Raw genomic sequence first — 12,284 nt, 5'->3', positions numbered from 1 at the left:
GTGAGTAGTAATTCTTGTCGTTGCCTTATTAGTGATTGAATCGCGCTGCATCTTGACGCGTTTTTGATCAAATTTTATATATCGAATTTCGGTTATATCGAACTATTTCACGGTTCGCGCACTGTTCGATATAACGAGGTTTGACTGTAAACGTGATAGTACCTTACGTGTCCAAGCAATTCCGCTGATTTCAACGCGTGATTTAAAATCCGCGTGAAGGAATATGAAAGGTTGCACATAATTGTTTTTTAGCCACGGAAACGTTCGTAAACACCTCGTATTCTCTACGTGCAGTTAAAAGTGTATTGCCGCACGGCTCACCACCTTGGTTGTCAGAATTCCGTTTGGCGAGACGCGTATGGCTGGCAGATGTAAAAATACGTTATAGAATTTCTAAGCACTCTCAGCGAAACTGTTTCAGTTTGAGGTATTTTAGTGAGGCCCTTTGATTTGCGGTAAATAAAATATACTTGACAAAAATCGGTTCTTGTTGTTTGTCTCATCACAAAAAAAAATTTTACAGGAGTTGGCCCATGTATACTCCAAAGTAGATAAGCATCGCGCAAAGTAACAAATAATAAATGAACAGAATTAGGAGACAGCGGCACCAGAAAACCTCAACTCAGAGCACAACGCAAGGACTATTGTAAGCCCGCTGCGTAATTCTCGTTTTGTTTACCGGCGAGACGCGAAGTGGGAAGCCGCGAGCGCATGCCTCGCGTTCCTTCCTTTTGTGCGGCGAGAGGAGGGGGTGCTTTTCCCGAGAACCTTCGTTGCGCTGGTATGCGGTCAGCTCTTCCCGCGGGTCGGGCGGCGGCCATCCTTGGCCTCGGGAGGGGATTAGCCCCGACTCCCTCATTGTGCCGGCGAGCGCCCGTGGACAAAAGCGAAGCGGCGAGACGTTAAGACGTTGCTGTAAGGGGTTAGTCTAGACCGTTCTAAGCCGTCCGGCTTTCGCTTTGGAGCAGTTACCGCCCGTACAACCTAGTGGGGTGACTACTCCTCACGGTATGCGACTTTGTGTAGCCGAGGCCTTGGCTTGGCTTAGCGGTGGCAATAACGTTCGCGGAAAGCTGACTAGGAGTTGCATGAGAGAGATTATCGGGTCATGTGACCGCGGGGTTGACATGTTTACGATTGGCTAGTTCTTTTTTTGTGTGTGTTTTATTTGTTTGTAGTGGACCAATCGGGGCTTTGAGAGCTGATGTCACCCTGATGTCAGCCCGGATATCCGCCTGACATCATGTGCACTCTCGCACCAGCAGGGGCGCTGCCCAAATCCTATAAATGCTAGGAACCCCATTACCGGGGGTCGGATTTTACTTCTTGCAGGCGCTTCGCGCCATCGGCTATGCCGAGCGTTCTTCTAAGATCCACCACTTGGGTCCATTCTCGTTTGTAGGTACCCTGTACCTTCGGCTATGCCTAGAGTTGTAACGAGTTACCCCATTTTATGTAAATATTGTAACTTTCTCTTGTAAATAGTACTGCCCATAAACGCCAAGTTATATCGTACCCAAGCCTGCGTCTAATGGCTACCGGAATCCAGCAACCACCGAACCCATCGACTCCTCGACGGCCGCCTCCGGCGGCTTAACAGATCGTCAGCCGCACCGGCGAACATCTCGTCTGGTCCTCATCGGCTGACGGCGGTACGAGCGGATCCACCTTTGGGGAAGAGTGAGAAGGAAAACTTTACTGGCGCAGTCGGACAGGCTGGTATCCGGAAGCAACGGTACGACACCTGCATCGCCTCTGGCGATTCGCCTCGGGCGAAACAATTTGGCAGAACTTCACCGCGGCGAGATCTCGGATCGTCGCCCCTGGCTGCGGAGCAGCCGAACGTCGACAGAGCCACAACCACCCTGGGCGGAGTCACCGATCGACAGCATCACTAGGAAGCCTGGCGGGAACGCCGAACCGCGGAAACCTCGAGCGACCACAGGCCGCTAGCCACACTTGACGCAGCTAAAGTGGGTGAGTCTCCTCATTTCTTTCCCCGCTGCCACTGTTGTGTCAGAGCTGTGTGTGGGCCAGAGATAGCGGGTTAAAGGGCTAACATGTCTGGCGACGAGGATAACGAGAGTGGTAGTGGCGGTAGCGACGTACAAAGTGAGGTCCTCTCAGAGCGCCAGATGGAGTACAACTTGAAAATGGCAAGGGAGCGCCGAAAAACGCTAAAACTGGAACTTGCTCTTGCGAACAGTGCCTCTCGATCGCGTGAGCCCAGCCCAGCTGGCAGTGCGTCTCAGCGCGGTAGGAACAATGGTTTGCGGTACCACGCGAAAATGCTGGCAGGCGCATTCCAAAAATTCCCTACGGACGCGGAAAAACCGATTTGGTTTGAATCGGTTGAAAGCACCCTCTTGGCATACGAAGTCCCTAAGGAGTTCTGGGGGCAGATAGTGTTTCCCATTATCGCCGAGAGGGTCGAGTACCTTTCAACGAGACTAACTCCCGCTCAGCACCGCGACTACGAATCGGTCAAGGAGGTGGTACTTGAGGAGCTGAGGCTTTCGCCCTTAGAGTACCAAAAGCGGTTCCTCGGGGCCCGCAAGCGTAAGTCGGAGACGTGGAAAAGCTTCACTACCCGCCTTCGCAGCTACCTAAATTTCTACGGGGAAGCGAGAGGTGTGTCAACCTTCGAAAAGCTGTTGGACCTGCTCGTGGCCGATCAGCTGAAGACGGGGCTGACCGAGGAGGCTTTGAAATACGTGAGGCTGCGTGAGGGGGCCAGCTGGTTTGACGCATCAGAGTCCGCGAAGCTGCTGCAGACCTTTGAGGGTGCCGCAGGAAACAAAGACGCTAGCGCTGAGGCTAACGTGACCAACGGGGAAAAACCGGCGACTAAGCCGAGCGGTGACAACCCGAAGGGGGCACGGAAACTTCCGCAGGGGCCCAAGACAAGGTTTAACCAACAGAGCAAGGGGAAACCTAACGCATGCTTCGAATGCGGCGCGGAGGGTCACCTGCGCCCGAACTGCCCACGTGTCCGGGAGCGACAGACAGCCGCGACAAACGCGCCAGCGCGCACAGAAAGGCTAATCGCGCGGGTCGCCACCGAGGGACCTACAGGTGTGGGGGATCGCTTAACGAGCGTAACCATGCACTGTGGGAACCAAGAGATAAGCGCTATAGTGGATACCGGGGCAGAAATCACTGTCGTGCGGGAGAGCATCGTGCCCGACGCGCTAACGGAGTCTCACGGCACCGTGAAGCTTGCGTCCGCGTTTGGGGAACAAGTCGAGGCTAAGCTAGTATGATGATGATGGTTGGATGTTAATGGCGCAAGGCCAACTGGGGCAAAGAGCGCCAAAACAGTGGTTAAATATGAGAGGTGAAAACGTAGACACTGAAATCAGTAAGCAAGAACAAAAGTAAAATCAATAAAAGACAGTGAGGATGGCTGGTGTAAAGGGCCAGGTTGTGATGGTGCGTGGTATGAAATAAAGCTTTAAAAAACTACGCGTGATAGGAAATGAGATGTAAAAACTTGATGTCACTGAGAAACTTAAAAGTGCGCTGCACAGGAATCACGGGATCATCCGCTAGAAAGAGTGCTGGGTGTAGTGGAATGTGTTGTCTGTAGAGTTGAGGGAAGTGCTTGCGTCTTGTTGTCTGGAGTGCTTTGCATGCAATGAGGATGTGAAGTACGGATAGGCCCTCCCCACACCTGCTACACAGGGGTCTTGGAGATCCAGTGAGCAGATGGGAGTGGGTCGCGTGTGTGTGGCCTATCCGTAATCTAGCTAGGGCAACTTCGATGAATCTGTTGTGTGAGCCACTAGTGTATTGTCCTAAGTGTGGCTTTATTATGTGTAACTTGTTGTCTGTCTGTGTATTCCAGTCGGCTTGCCATGTTTTGCGAAGGTGTTGTCGGATGTGTGGCTTGAGGTCAGTGTAGGGTATTGTTGTTATGTCCATTGTGTTTGCAAGTGCAGCAGTGGCGGCCATTTCATCTGCGGTCTCATTCCCCGCGATTCCAGCATGGCCTGGAACCCAGCACAGGATCAGTTGAAGATTATTTGCATATATTGACATTATGAAATTAAAGACAAGATTGACAATGTGGTTTTTCCTGGGTCTGTGTGAAGACAATGTACGCGCAACGCTCAAAGAGTCTGTGAAGATGACGGACTTAGGAATTTGTATTTTAAGAATGTGCTGAACGATGAGTAAGATGCCACATGCTTCTGCAGAGAAGATAGTGGTGTGTACACTCATGGTTCTGCAAGCAATAAAGTTGGGACCATGAGCGGCGCACGACACTGTTGTTGAAGTTTTCGAGGCATCGCTATAGAATTCGGCACATTTATATTTATCCTGAAGCGACAAGAAATGCTGCACAATCGCAGCTCTCGGAACCCTGTTTTTATCTATTTTCATGAAAGAAACATCACAACAAACAGGCTGCAGTTGCCATGGTGGTATAACGTCAGAAAATGATGATGATGTACAGACATCTAAAAACCCAACGGAAATACCTGAAGCTTCCTCTCTCACCCTCAGAGAGTAGGGCAAAGGAACAGATGGACGATTTGAGAATAGCTGGGTTGTTGATGTATCGTTGAGGACAGGTTTAAAAGGATGGTTATTGAATGATGAGACCTTAAAAGCATACAATAAATCTATGTACATTCGTTGATGTTCCAGGCACCACTTGTTACTTTCAGCGTACAGACTCTGGGCCGGGCTAGTGCGGAACGCACCACACGCAAGGCGCAGGCCCAAATGGAGAACTGGGTCAAGCATTTTTAGTGCTGTTTTTGATGCCGACCCATACACAACGCTACCGTAGTATAGCCGAGACCCGACTAAGGCGGTAAAGACGCGAAGAAGGAGTTCTTTGTCTGCACCATACGACTGGTGGGAGAGGACTTTGAGAATGTTTAGTGTTTTCAGGCATTTATGTTTAAGTTGTTTGATGTGTGGTATGAACGTAAGTTTTTCATCAAATATGACACCTAAAAACTTGTGCTCCTTTTTTACAGGGATAGAAGCGCGATGAAGGGTGATCTCCTGTTCTGCCTTAATCCCGCGCTTGCGGGAGAACACAACACAAGTACTCTTTCCAGGGTTCAGTTTAAAACCGTTTGTGTCTGCCCAGGCAGCAAGTTGGTTCACCCCAAACTGGACTTGGCGTTCACAAACTGAGAAGTTACAGGACTTAAAAGATATTTGAACGTCATCTACATATATGGAACAGGAAATGGTTGGTGGCAATGCCTTTCGAAGTGAGTTCATCTTAACAATAAACAGTGTGCAGCTCAAGACACCGCCTTGAGGGACGCCATTTTCCTGCACGTATACATTCGAAAGGGCAGTGCCAACCCTCACTCGAAAGGTCCTTTCCGACATGTAGCTACTGAGCGTATTCAGCATGTTGCCGGAAACACCAAACGACTTGAGGTCACACAAGATGCCGTACCGCCAGGCCGTGTCACAGACCTTCTCCATATCGAAGAAGACTGTTAAACAATACTGCTTATGAATGAAGGCATCTTTTAGATATGTTTCCAATGCAACCAGTTGATCATTGGTGGATCTCCCAGCCCTGAAGCCAGCCTGGCAGCCGTCGAGAAGACGGTTGTACTCTAAGAAGTACATGAGTCTCCTATTGATCATCTTCTCGAACAGCTTACACAGGCAGCTTGTGAGGGCGATGGGACGATAACTTGTGGGAGAGGAAGGGTTCTTCCCTTCTTTCAGAAAGGCCACTACGATGGCCTCCCTCCATGACCCTGGGAGGTGCCCCGAAATAAATATTTTGTTATAGAGGTGAAGGAGGGTTTCAAGTGTGTCTGTGTGCAAGTGTTGAATCATAGTGTATGTAATGTTGTCTGCGCCTGGAGCTGAAGGTTTACAAGTACTAAGTGCGATCTTCAGCTCATGCAGTGAGAAGGGGGTGTTATAAGATGAGGTCGACTTATTACTGTCTCTCAAGGACTTCTTCTCACAGGATGTTTTGTGTTTTATGAAAGTGTTGGTGTCGTGTGCTGAACTGGACACATGTTGGAAGTGTTGTGCGAGTGTGTTAGCCTGGTCTTCCAGTGTGTCCCCTGTGGTACTAACCAGGGGCAGGCTGTGTGTCTGTTGTCTTTTTAGTTTATGTATTCGTGTCCATACTTTTCGCGTGTCAGTGTACGAGTTGATGGAAGTGAGAAAGGTGCGCCAACTCTCCCTTTTCGCCTCACGGCGCACTCGCTTCCCAAAAGCCTTGGCCCGTTTAAACGAAATGAGATTATCTGATGTGGGGTACCGGCGAAGGACACCCCACGCCTTGTTCTGGGCCCCTCGCGCCCGCCTGCCGTCCTCATTCCACCATGGCCTCCTCTGGTTGCGCGGGGCACCAGAGGCGTGGGGAATGGACTTTTCGGCGGCGTCGAGGATGTGCGCTGTGACGAGTTGGGCGGCTTCCTCCACGTGTAGGTGTTTTATGGATGTGTGGTGTAGTTGAGATGTTTGTGTGAATGTTCTCCAGTTTGCTTTTGATTCATTAAACCTTTTATGGGAAGATGGACTGCATGGGCCTTTACCTATATATGCTAGGGAAGTGGGGAAATGGTCACTACCATATGGGTCAGTGCCCACGCCCCACTCAAGACATGGAAAGAGAATTGCAGAACCAATAGCCAAGTCGAGATGTGAGTATGTATTATGTCCTAAGTTATGGTATGTAGGCTGCTTTTTGTTGAAAAGGCATGCTCCTGACGATGTAAGAAATTTCTCTATCACGCGACCTCGGGCATCCGTTCTGGAGGAGCCCCAAAGAGAGTTGTGTGCATTAAGGTCGCCTGTTAGGATGTACGGTTCGGGCAGCTGGTCGACCAGCGCCTCGAAGTCAGAGCTGGAAAGTGCATAATCAGGACGAATGTAAATTGAGCATACCGTTACCAACCTATTAAAAATTATTGTGCGTATTGCTACAGCCTCAAGGACGGTGTTGAGAGTGATAGGATGGCATGCTAGGGATTTTCGGGCTATTATGGCTACACCGCCCGAAGAGTGTGTGCAGCCAACCCTATCCTTTCTGAATACCATGTACCTATTTAAGAAATTTGTGTGATGGGGATTCAAATGCGTCTCCTGAAGACACATCACACTTGGCTGGTTTGAATGCAATATCTCATGGACATCATCAAGATTTTTAATGAGGCCTCTACAGTTCCATTGAGTAATATTTTCTCTTCCCATTATGGAGATTTAGAAGCTACTGAAGTCTGTGTGTATGTGTGTTCATGTGTCTTTCGGGGCTGTTACTCTAGGATTTGGCTTTTTGGGCCTTTCTGCTGCTGGCTTGGGCGTCGGAGGCCGCTCCTTGCGCTGCGTTGCAGGCAGGAACGGCCCGACATCCATCTCGTCGTCGGATGTCCGAGGGGTGCCGGACGGACCGGGCCCCCCGGACTTGGCCCCCCCTCGGGAGCCCTTCGTTTGAGCCGCCACCGCCGAGGGCGTCCGGGGCACCAGAGGTGGCACGGGTGGTGCGGTGACGGTGGGAGCCGGTGCGGGGCCCGTGGTGTCCATCACCTCGGTACCCTCCAACGGACTGGAGGACGGGGAGACAGAGGCGGGAGCGGCACCGGTCCCGATAGAAGTGGTTTGCACCACAACCGCTGCTGCCTCAGCAAGCGGCGTGGTGCCGGGTTGGGCTGCGTGAGGCAACCCAGCGGGGGGCGGGGGCGGGACCAAGTCCGACTCGCGGTACTGGGTCCCCGCAGAAACCAGACGCCGCTCCACCCCCCGGCGAGCTGCGTCGGCGTACCTCCCCAGAGGGAAACAGGCGAACCTCTTCCGCGCCTCTGGGAAAGTGATGTTTTCCGTTACCTTGATGTTGATTATCTTTTTTTCTCTCTGGAACATTTCACACGTGCGGGAGTACGCAGCATGAGGTCCATGACAGTTGCTGCACATTAATTGTTCAGCCTGGCAGTTATCTGTCTCATGATCTTGCGATGAACATTTCGCACACGTTGTTTTTCCACGACAGGAGGTGGTGCCATGCCCGAACCGTTGGCACTTGAAACAGCGCCGCGGGTTCGGGATGTACGGCCGGACAGAACAGTGAATGAAACCTGCTTTGATGGATTCGGGGAGTGAGGAACGGTCAAATGTTAAGATTATATGCTTTGTCATGATTTGCTTATCATCTCGCCGCATGGTGATGCGCCTCACTGCCGTCACGCCCTCGCCTTTCAAACCTTCGAGCAGATCGGCTTCTGTCTCATTTATCAGATCTGGCTCAGAGATCACACCCTGAGAGCTATTGAGGCTACGGTGGGGTGTGACTCTGATGTCCAGATCTGCCATGCGATTCTGGGTAAGGAGGCTTTTGGCTTGCTGGTGAGTGTTCACCTCGACCAGGACTTCGCCGGTTCTCAGTTTCTTGGCTTTGAAAGACTTGCCCAGGATGCCTTCAAGGAATTTGGTGATAAGGAACACTGACTGGGAGGAGGTAGGATTCGACTTGTTAAGAGATTCAACAATCAAGAATCGCGGATAGTTATCTGGCTTTTGGTGTGCAAGTGTTAACAAGGGTGGGAATGTAGCTTCGGTGCGGCCCCTTTTCGGGGGCCGATCACGTTTGGAGGGGGGTTTGGAAAATGCCATGTGATAGATTGGAAAGCATGGAGATGGGGGTACTTTCTCGTTTGACCTTACCCTGGTAGTCAAAGAGGTCCCGGAGCTTCCTGCCTGGTAGACAGGCAGGGAGCCCATCGGCCGGAGCTTGACCAAGGCTCCGACGGCCACCGTTTACGGCTTCTACCCTTCACCTTTAAACACCTCGCCACGGTTGGACACGGCTTATGTTGGGAGCTCGGGGTCCGCGGTGTCGCTGCTCACCGTCACCATGAATACTCAAGGTGCCCCGTGCGGGGGGCTAAGCTAGTAGTCCTCCCGCTTGCACTAAGGGCGGGCCAGGCGATTTTCTCCAACATCGGGGAAGGGACTCCAGTGCTTTGCGCACTCACCGACAAGCTAACATCGCGTACAGACTGTTTGCTATCCGCGGAGGATTGGGGCGTTCTGCAGGAAAATCGAGATCAGGAGCAGGAGGCAACCGGCATGGTCGCGCCCCCGACGAAACGCGACGAGCTGGTAGCCGCGCTTGAGCTGAACGAAGCAGACGCTCCCCAAGAAACCCTGGAACAGGGTGAGGAAAACGCGAACGAAGCGGTGACCGGTGAGGTTGACGGCGACGCGGGTGATAGCGTTCACGAGCGAGAGCCTGCCGCGAGTGACACCCAAGTGCTTAGAGCAGAGCAAAAGGGCGACGCAACCCTCGAAAAAGCGTGGCGCGATGCAGCCGACGGGAAGGGAGGCATGCTGGTTATCGACGGCTTGCTCTACCACCGAGACAAGGTGCTGGGGGAGCCGATCAAGCAGTTGGTTTTGCCAGTGGCGCGTCGCCGCCAAGTACTCAGACTGGCTCACGAATCGCCCTGGGGTGGTCACCTAGGTTGTCGAAAAACGAGCGCTAGAATAAAGTACAGCTTCTATTGGCCAGGCATGGAGAAGGACATCTAGGAGTGTTGCAACAGCTCTCACGGTTGTCAGGTGAGGTCAGACCGGCGACTAACAGACCGCATGCCGATAGCTCCGCTAAGCCGACCAAAATACCCATTCCAAAAAGTGAACATCGACGTGGTGGGGCCGATAGACCCACCTTCGAGACGCGGATACCGATACGCGTTATGCGTCGTGGACTTGTGTACGCGTTGGCCGGAGGTGGTCTGCCTAAGATCATTGACCGCGAAGGCTACCTGCGACGCGCTGCTGACGGTGTTCGTTAGGACGGGAGTCCCGGAAGTAGTTAGCTCAGACTGCGGGACAAACTTTACCGCGCAGCTCACCACCGAGTTTCTGGCGCGGCTCGGGTGTTCCCCGCGGTTCTCTACTCCCGACCACCCTGAGAGCAACGGAGCGGTAGAGCGTTGGAACCGGGTGTTCAAAAATATGTTTTTCCATGTGGTAGGCGAACACGCGGGCGAATGGGATAAGTTCGCCCCATTTTTGCTCTGGGCTTACCGCGAGGTGCCACATGACACAACCGGGGTGTCCCCATTTCGGTTGTTGTATGGTAGGGACCCGGTCGGCCCGCTAGCTATTCTCCAACGCTCGTGGACAGGAGAACAGGAGCTCCCGATCGCCCTAGCTGAGAGTCCCGAGCAATACTTGCTAAAATTGAGGCGAAAACTTCAACAAGCGGCCGAAGCTGCAGAAGGGACTAGCGCTAAGCGCCAGCACGAATACGCTACCCACTACAACCTACGCACTACCCCGAAGTCCTTCCACCCCGGGGACCAGGTGCTAGTGTTCGATGATAAGCGACCCGGAAAGTTATACCCTAAGTGGTTGGGTCCGTATACAGTCAGGGAGAAATACAGGCAGCATTCCTACTATGTAGAAAAGCCGGAGGGAGCACGTATGCTGGTCCACGGTAACCGACTGCGACCCTACACCTGCCGAGTGCAGAACATTGGCGTCATATTTCATGACGACCAGGACTTCGGAGAAGTCGAATACGTGCCCAGGAAAATCGCTGCGGCTGAGGTTGCCTCAGTGCTCCCTGAGGAGAAAACCTTGCACCTACGCCCGGAGGATAGGGTCAGCATAAGCGAATTGTTTCAGCACTATGCCCCCCTGTTTTCCGGAAACTTAAGAATCGCTAGGGTGGGAGAGCACAGGATTAAACTCATCGAGGGCGCGGAACTGAAGCGGAACCGTCCGTACCGCATGCCGGAGGCATTGAAGGGAGAGGTGACGAAGCAGGTGAACGAACTGCTAGAGCTAGGCCTTATATACAGGTGCGAAAGTCCTTCCGCCCACCAGTTGGTGTGCGTTTCGAAGAAGGATGGCACGATAAGAATGTGCGTCGATTATCGGAACCTAAACGCGATCACCGAGCCCGATGCTTTTCCTATGGGTTGCCCGCAGGAGTTGGTTTTGAAGGTAGGCAAGGCACATTTCATCACCTTGATCGACCTACGACGCGGGTATTGGCAGGTACCACTGGCGGAGAGTTCTCAATTGGCTACCGCGTTCGTGTCGCACATGGGACAGTTCGCGTGGCGGGTGATGCCTTTTGGTCTGCGAAATGCAGCCGCCAGCTTTCAGCGAATCATGAACCAGCTGCTCGCACCTCATGAGGGTTATGCTTGCGCCTACCTCGACGACATTGCCGTTTTCAGCGAGTCGCTGCCCGAGCACCTGCGGCAGTTAGACGCCGTGTTTGCGACGCTCACCTCGGTGGGCCTCTCGGCGAATTTAGAGAAGTGTCAGATCGCGCAGTCTTCCATCCGCTACCTGGGTCACGTGGTGGGTTCCGGGAAGCATGGCCCCGACCCGGCAAAGCTGGAGGCGATCAAAGGGCTTAAGGTACCCCAGACTAAGAAAGAGCTCAGGAGCGCGCTGGGCCTGTGCGGATATTACAGGGACTATGTACCTAACTTTGCCGCCATCGCGAAGCCTCTGACTCAGTTGACGACTAAAGGCACTCCCTCTCGCATCCCATGGTCTACTGAAGCCGATCATTCCTTCAAAATGATAAAACGTGCTCTCTGTGAAGCCACCTCCTTGACAACACCCGATATCACCAAACCCTTCTGGCTGTTTACCGACGCGTCAGCCATCGCCGCGGGAGCCTGTTTGGCTCAACTGACCGACGACGGCAAGGAGCTGCCGATAGCATTTGCCAGCCACCGCTTCACGCCCACGCAATCGAGGTGGTCCACCATTGAACGCGAGGCATTCGCGGTGATTTGGGGTCTGAGGAAGTTCGATACTTGGGTATTTGGCGCCCAAGTCATAGTCGTGTCCGACCACAACCCACTCAGTTACCTCACCCAGACAGTACCGCAAGGGGCCAAGCTCACGCGTTGGGCCTTGGCATTGCAGCGGTATAACATTGTGGTAAAACACCGGAAAGGCGAGCCACACGCCAACGCGGATACCCTGTTCCGCCTTCCGAACGAGTGCTGGAATGAGGCGCAGTAACGGCTCTGACATACGCACTGGCCGGGGAACAGCGTGGGGAGGCCACCGGTGCCGGTGTGTGTGCGAGTGTGTGAGCGTAGACGAAAACGGAACACTGAAGAAGTGGCCGTATGAACAATCGTCTAGCCAGTGGCAACCAGTGTACCTCTGTTGTTTCTATGTGTTTTTTTTTTCTGTTCCTTTTGTCTAGCATTGCGGTATTGTTGTGTCAGGGTGTAGCTTGTCTCACGTTATATTGTGTCATTTTAGTTTCAGTTCTAAGCCCTGAACGGCGTGAAAAACAATAGCTA

General features: G+C 52.6%; 1 protein-coding gene across 1 annotated transcript; it reads left to right on the top strand.

Annotated features, from left to right (window-relative positions):
- Positions 1 to 2,060: 2,060 nt before the first annotated feature.
- LOC144179802 (uncharacterized) lies at positions 2,061 to 11,994 on the top strand. The gene is made up of 2 exons (XM_077708238.1): positions 2,061 to 3,053; positions 11,290 to 11,994. The coding sequence occupies exons 1-2, from the start codon at positions 2,061 to 2,063 to the stop codon at positions 11,992 to 11,994; spliced, it is 1,698 nt and encodes a 565-aa protein (XP_077564364.1).
- Positions 11,995 to 12,284: the final 290 nt, after the last annotated feature.

This window comes from Haemaphysalis longicornis, unplaced genomic scaffold (assembly GCF_048455015.1).
Source record: "Haemaphysalis longicornis isolate Haplotype H1 unplaced genomic scaffold, Haemaphysalis longicornis Haplotype H1 scaffold_4, whole genome shotgun sequence".
In the NCBI taxonomy this organism is placed as follows: Eukaryota; Metazoa; Arthropoda; class Arachnida; order Ixodida; family Ixodidae; genus Haemaphysalis; species Haemaphysalis longicornis.
Note: the sequence above shows the minus strand (reverse complement) of the source record. Positions and strands in the feature narration are given on the sequence as shown.

Bases quoted from the DNA above. Each gene is read 5' to 3' on its own strand.
- LOC144179802 (XM_077708238.1), top strand. From the start codon at position 2,061: ATGTCTGGCGACGAGGATAACGAGAGTGGTAGTGGCGGTAGCGACGTA. The intron at 3,054-11,289 runs GTCGCCACCGAG...CAGATCGCGCAG, and splicing joins CAGAAAGGCTAATCGCGCGG to TCTTCCATCCGCTACCTGGG.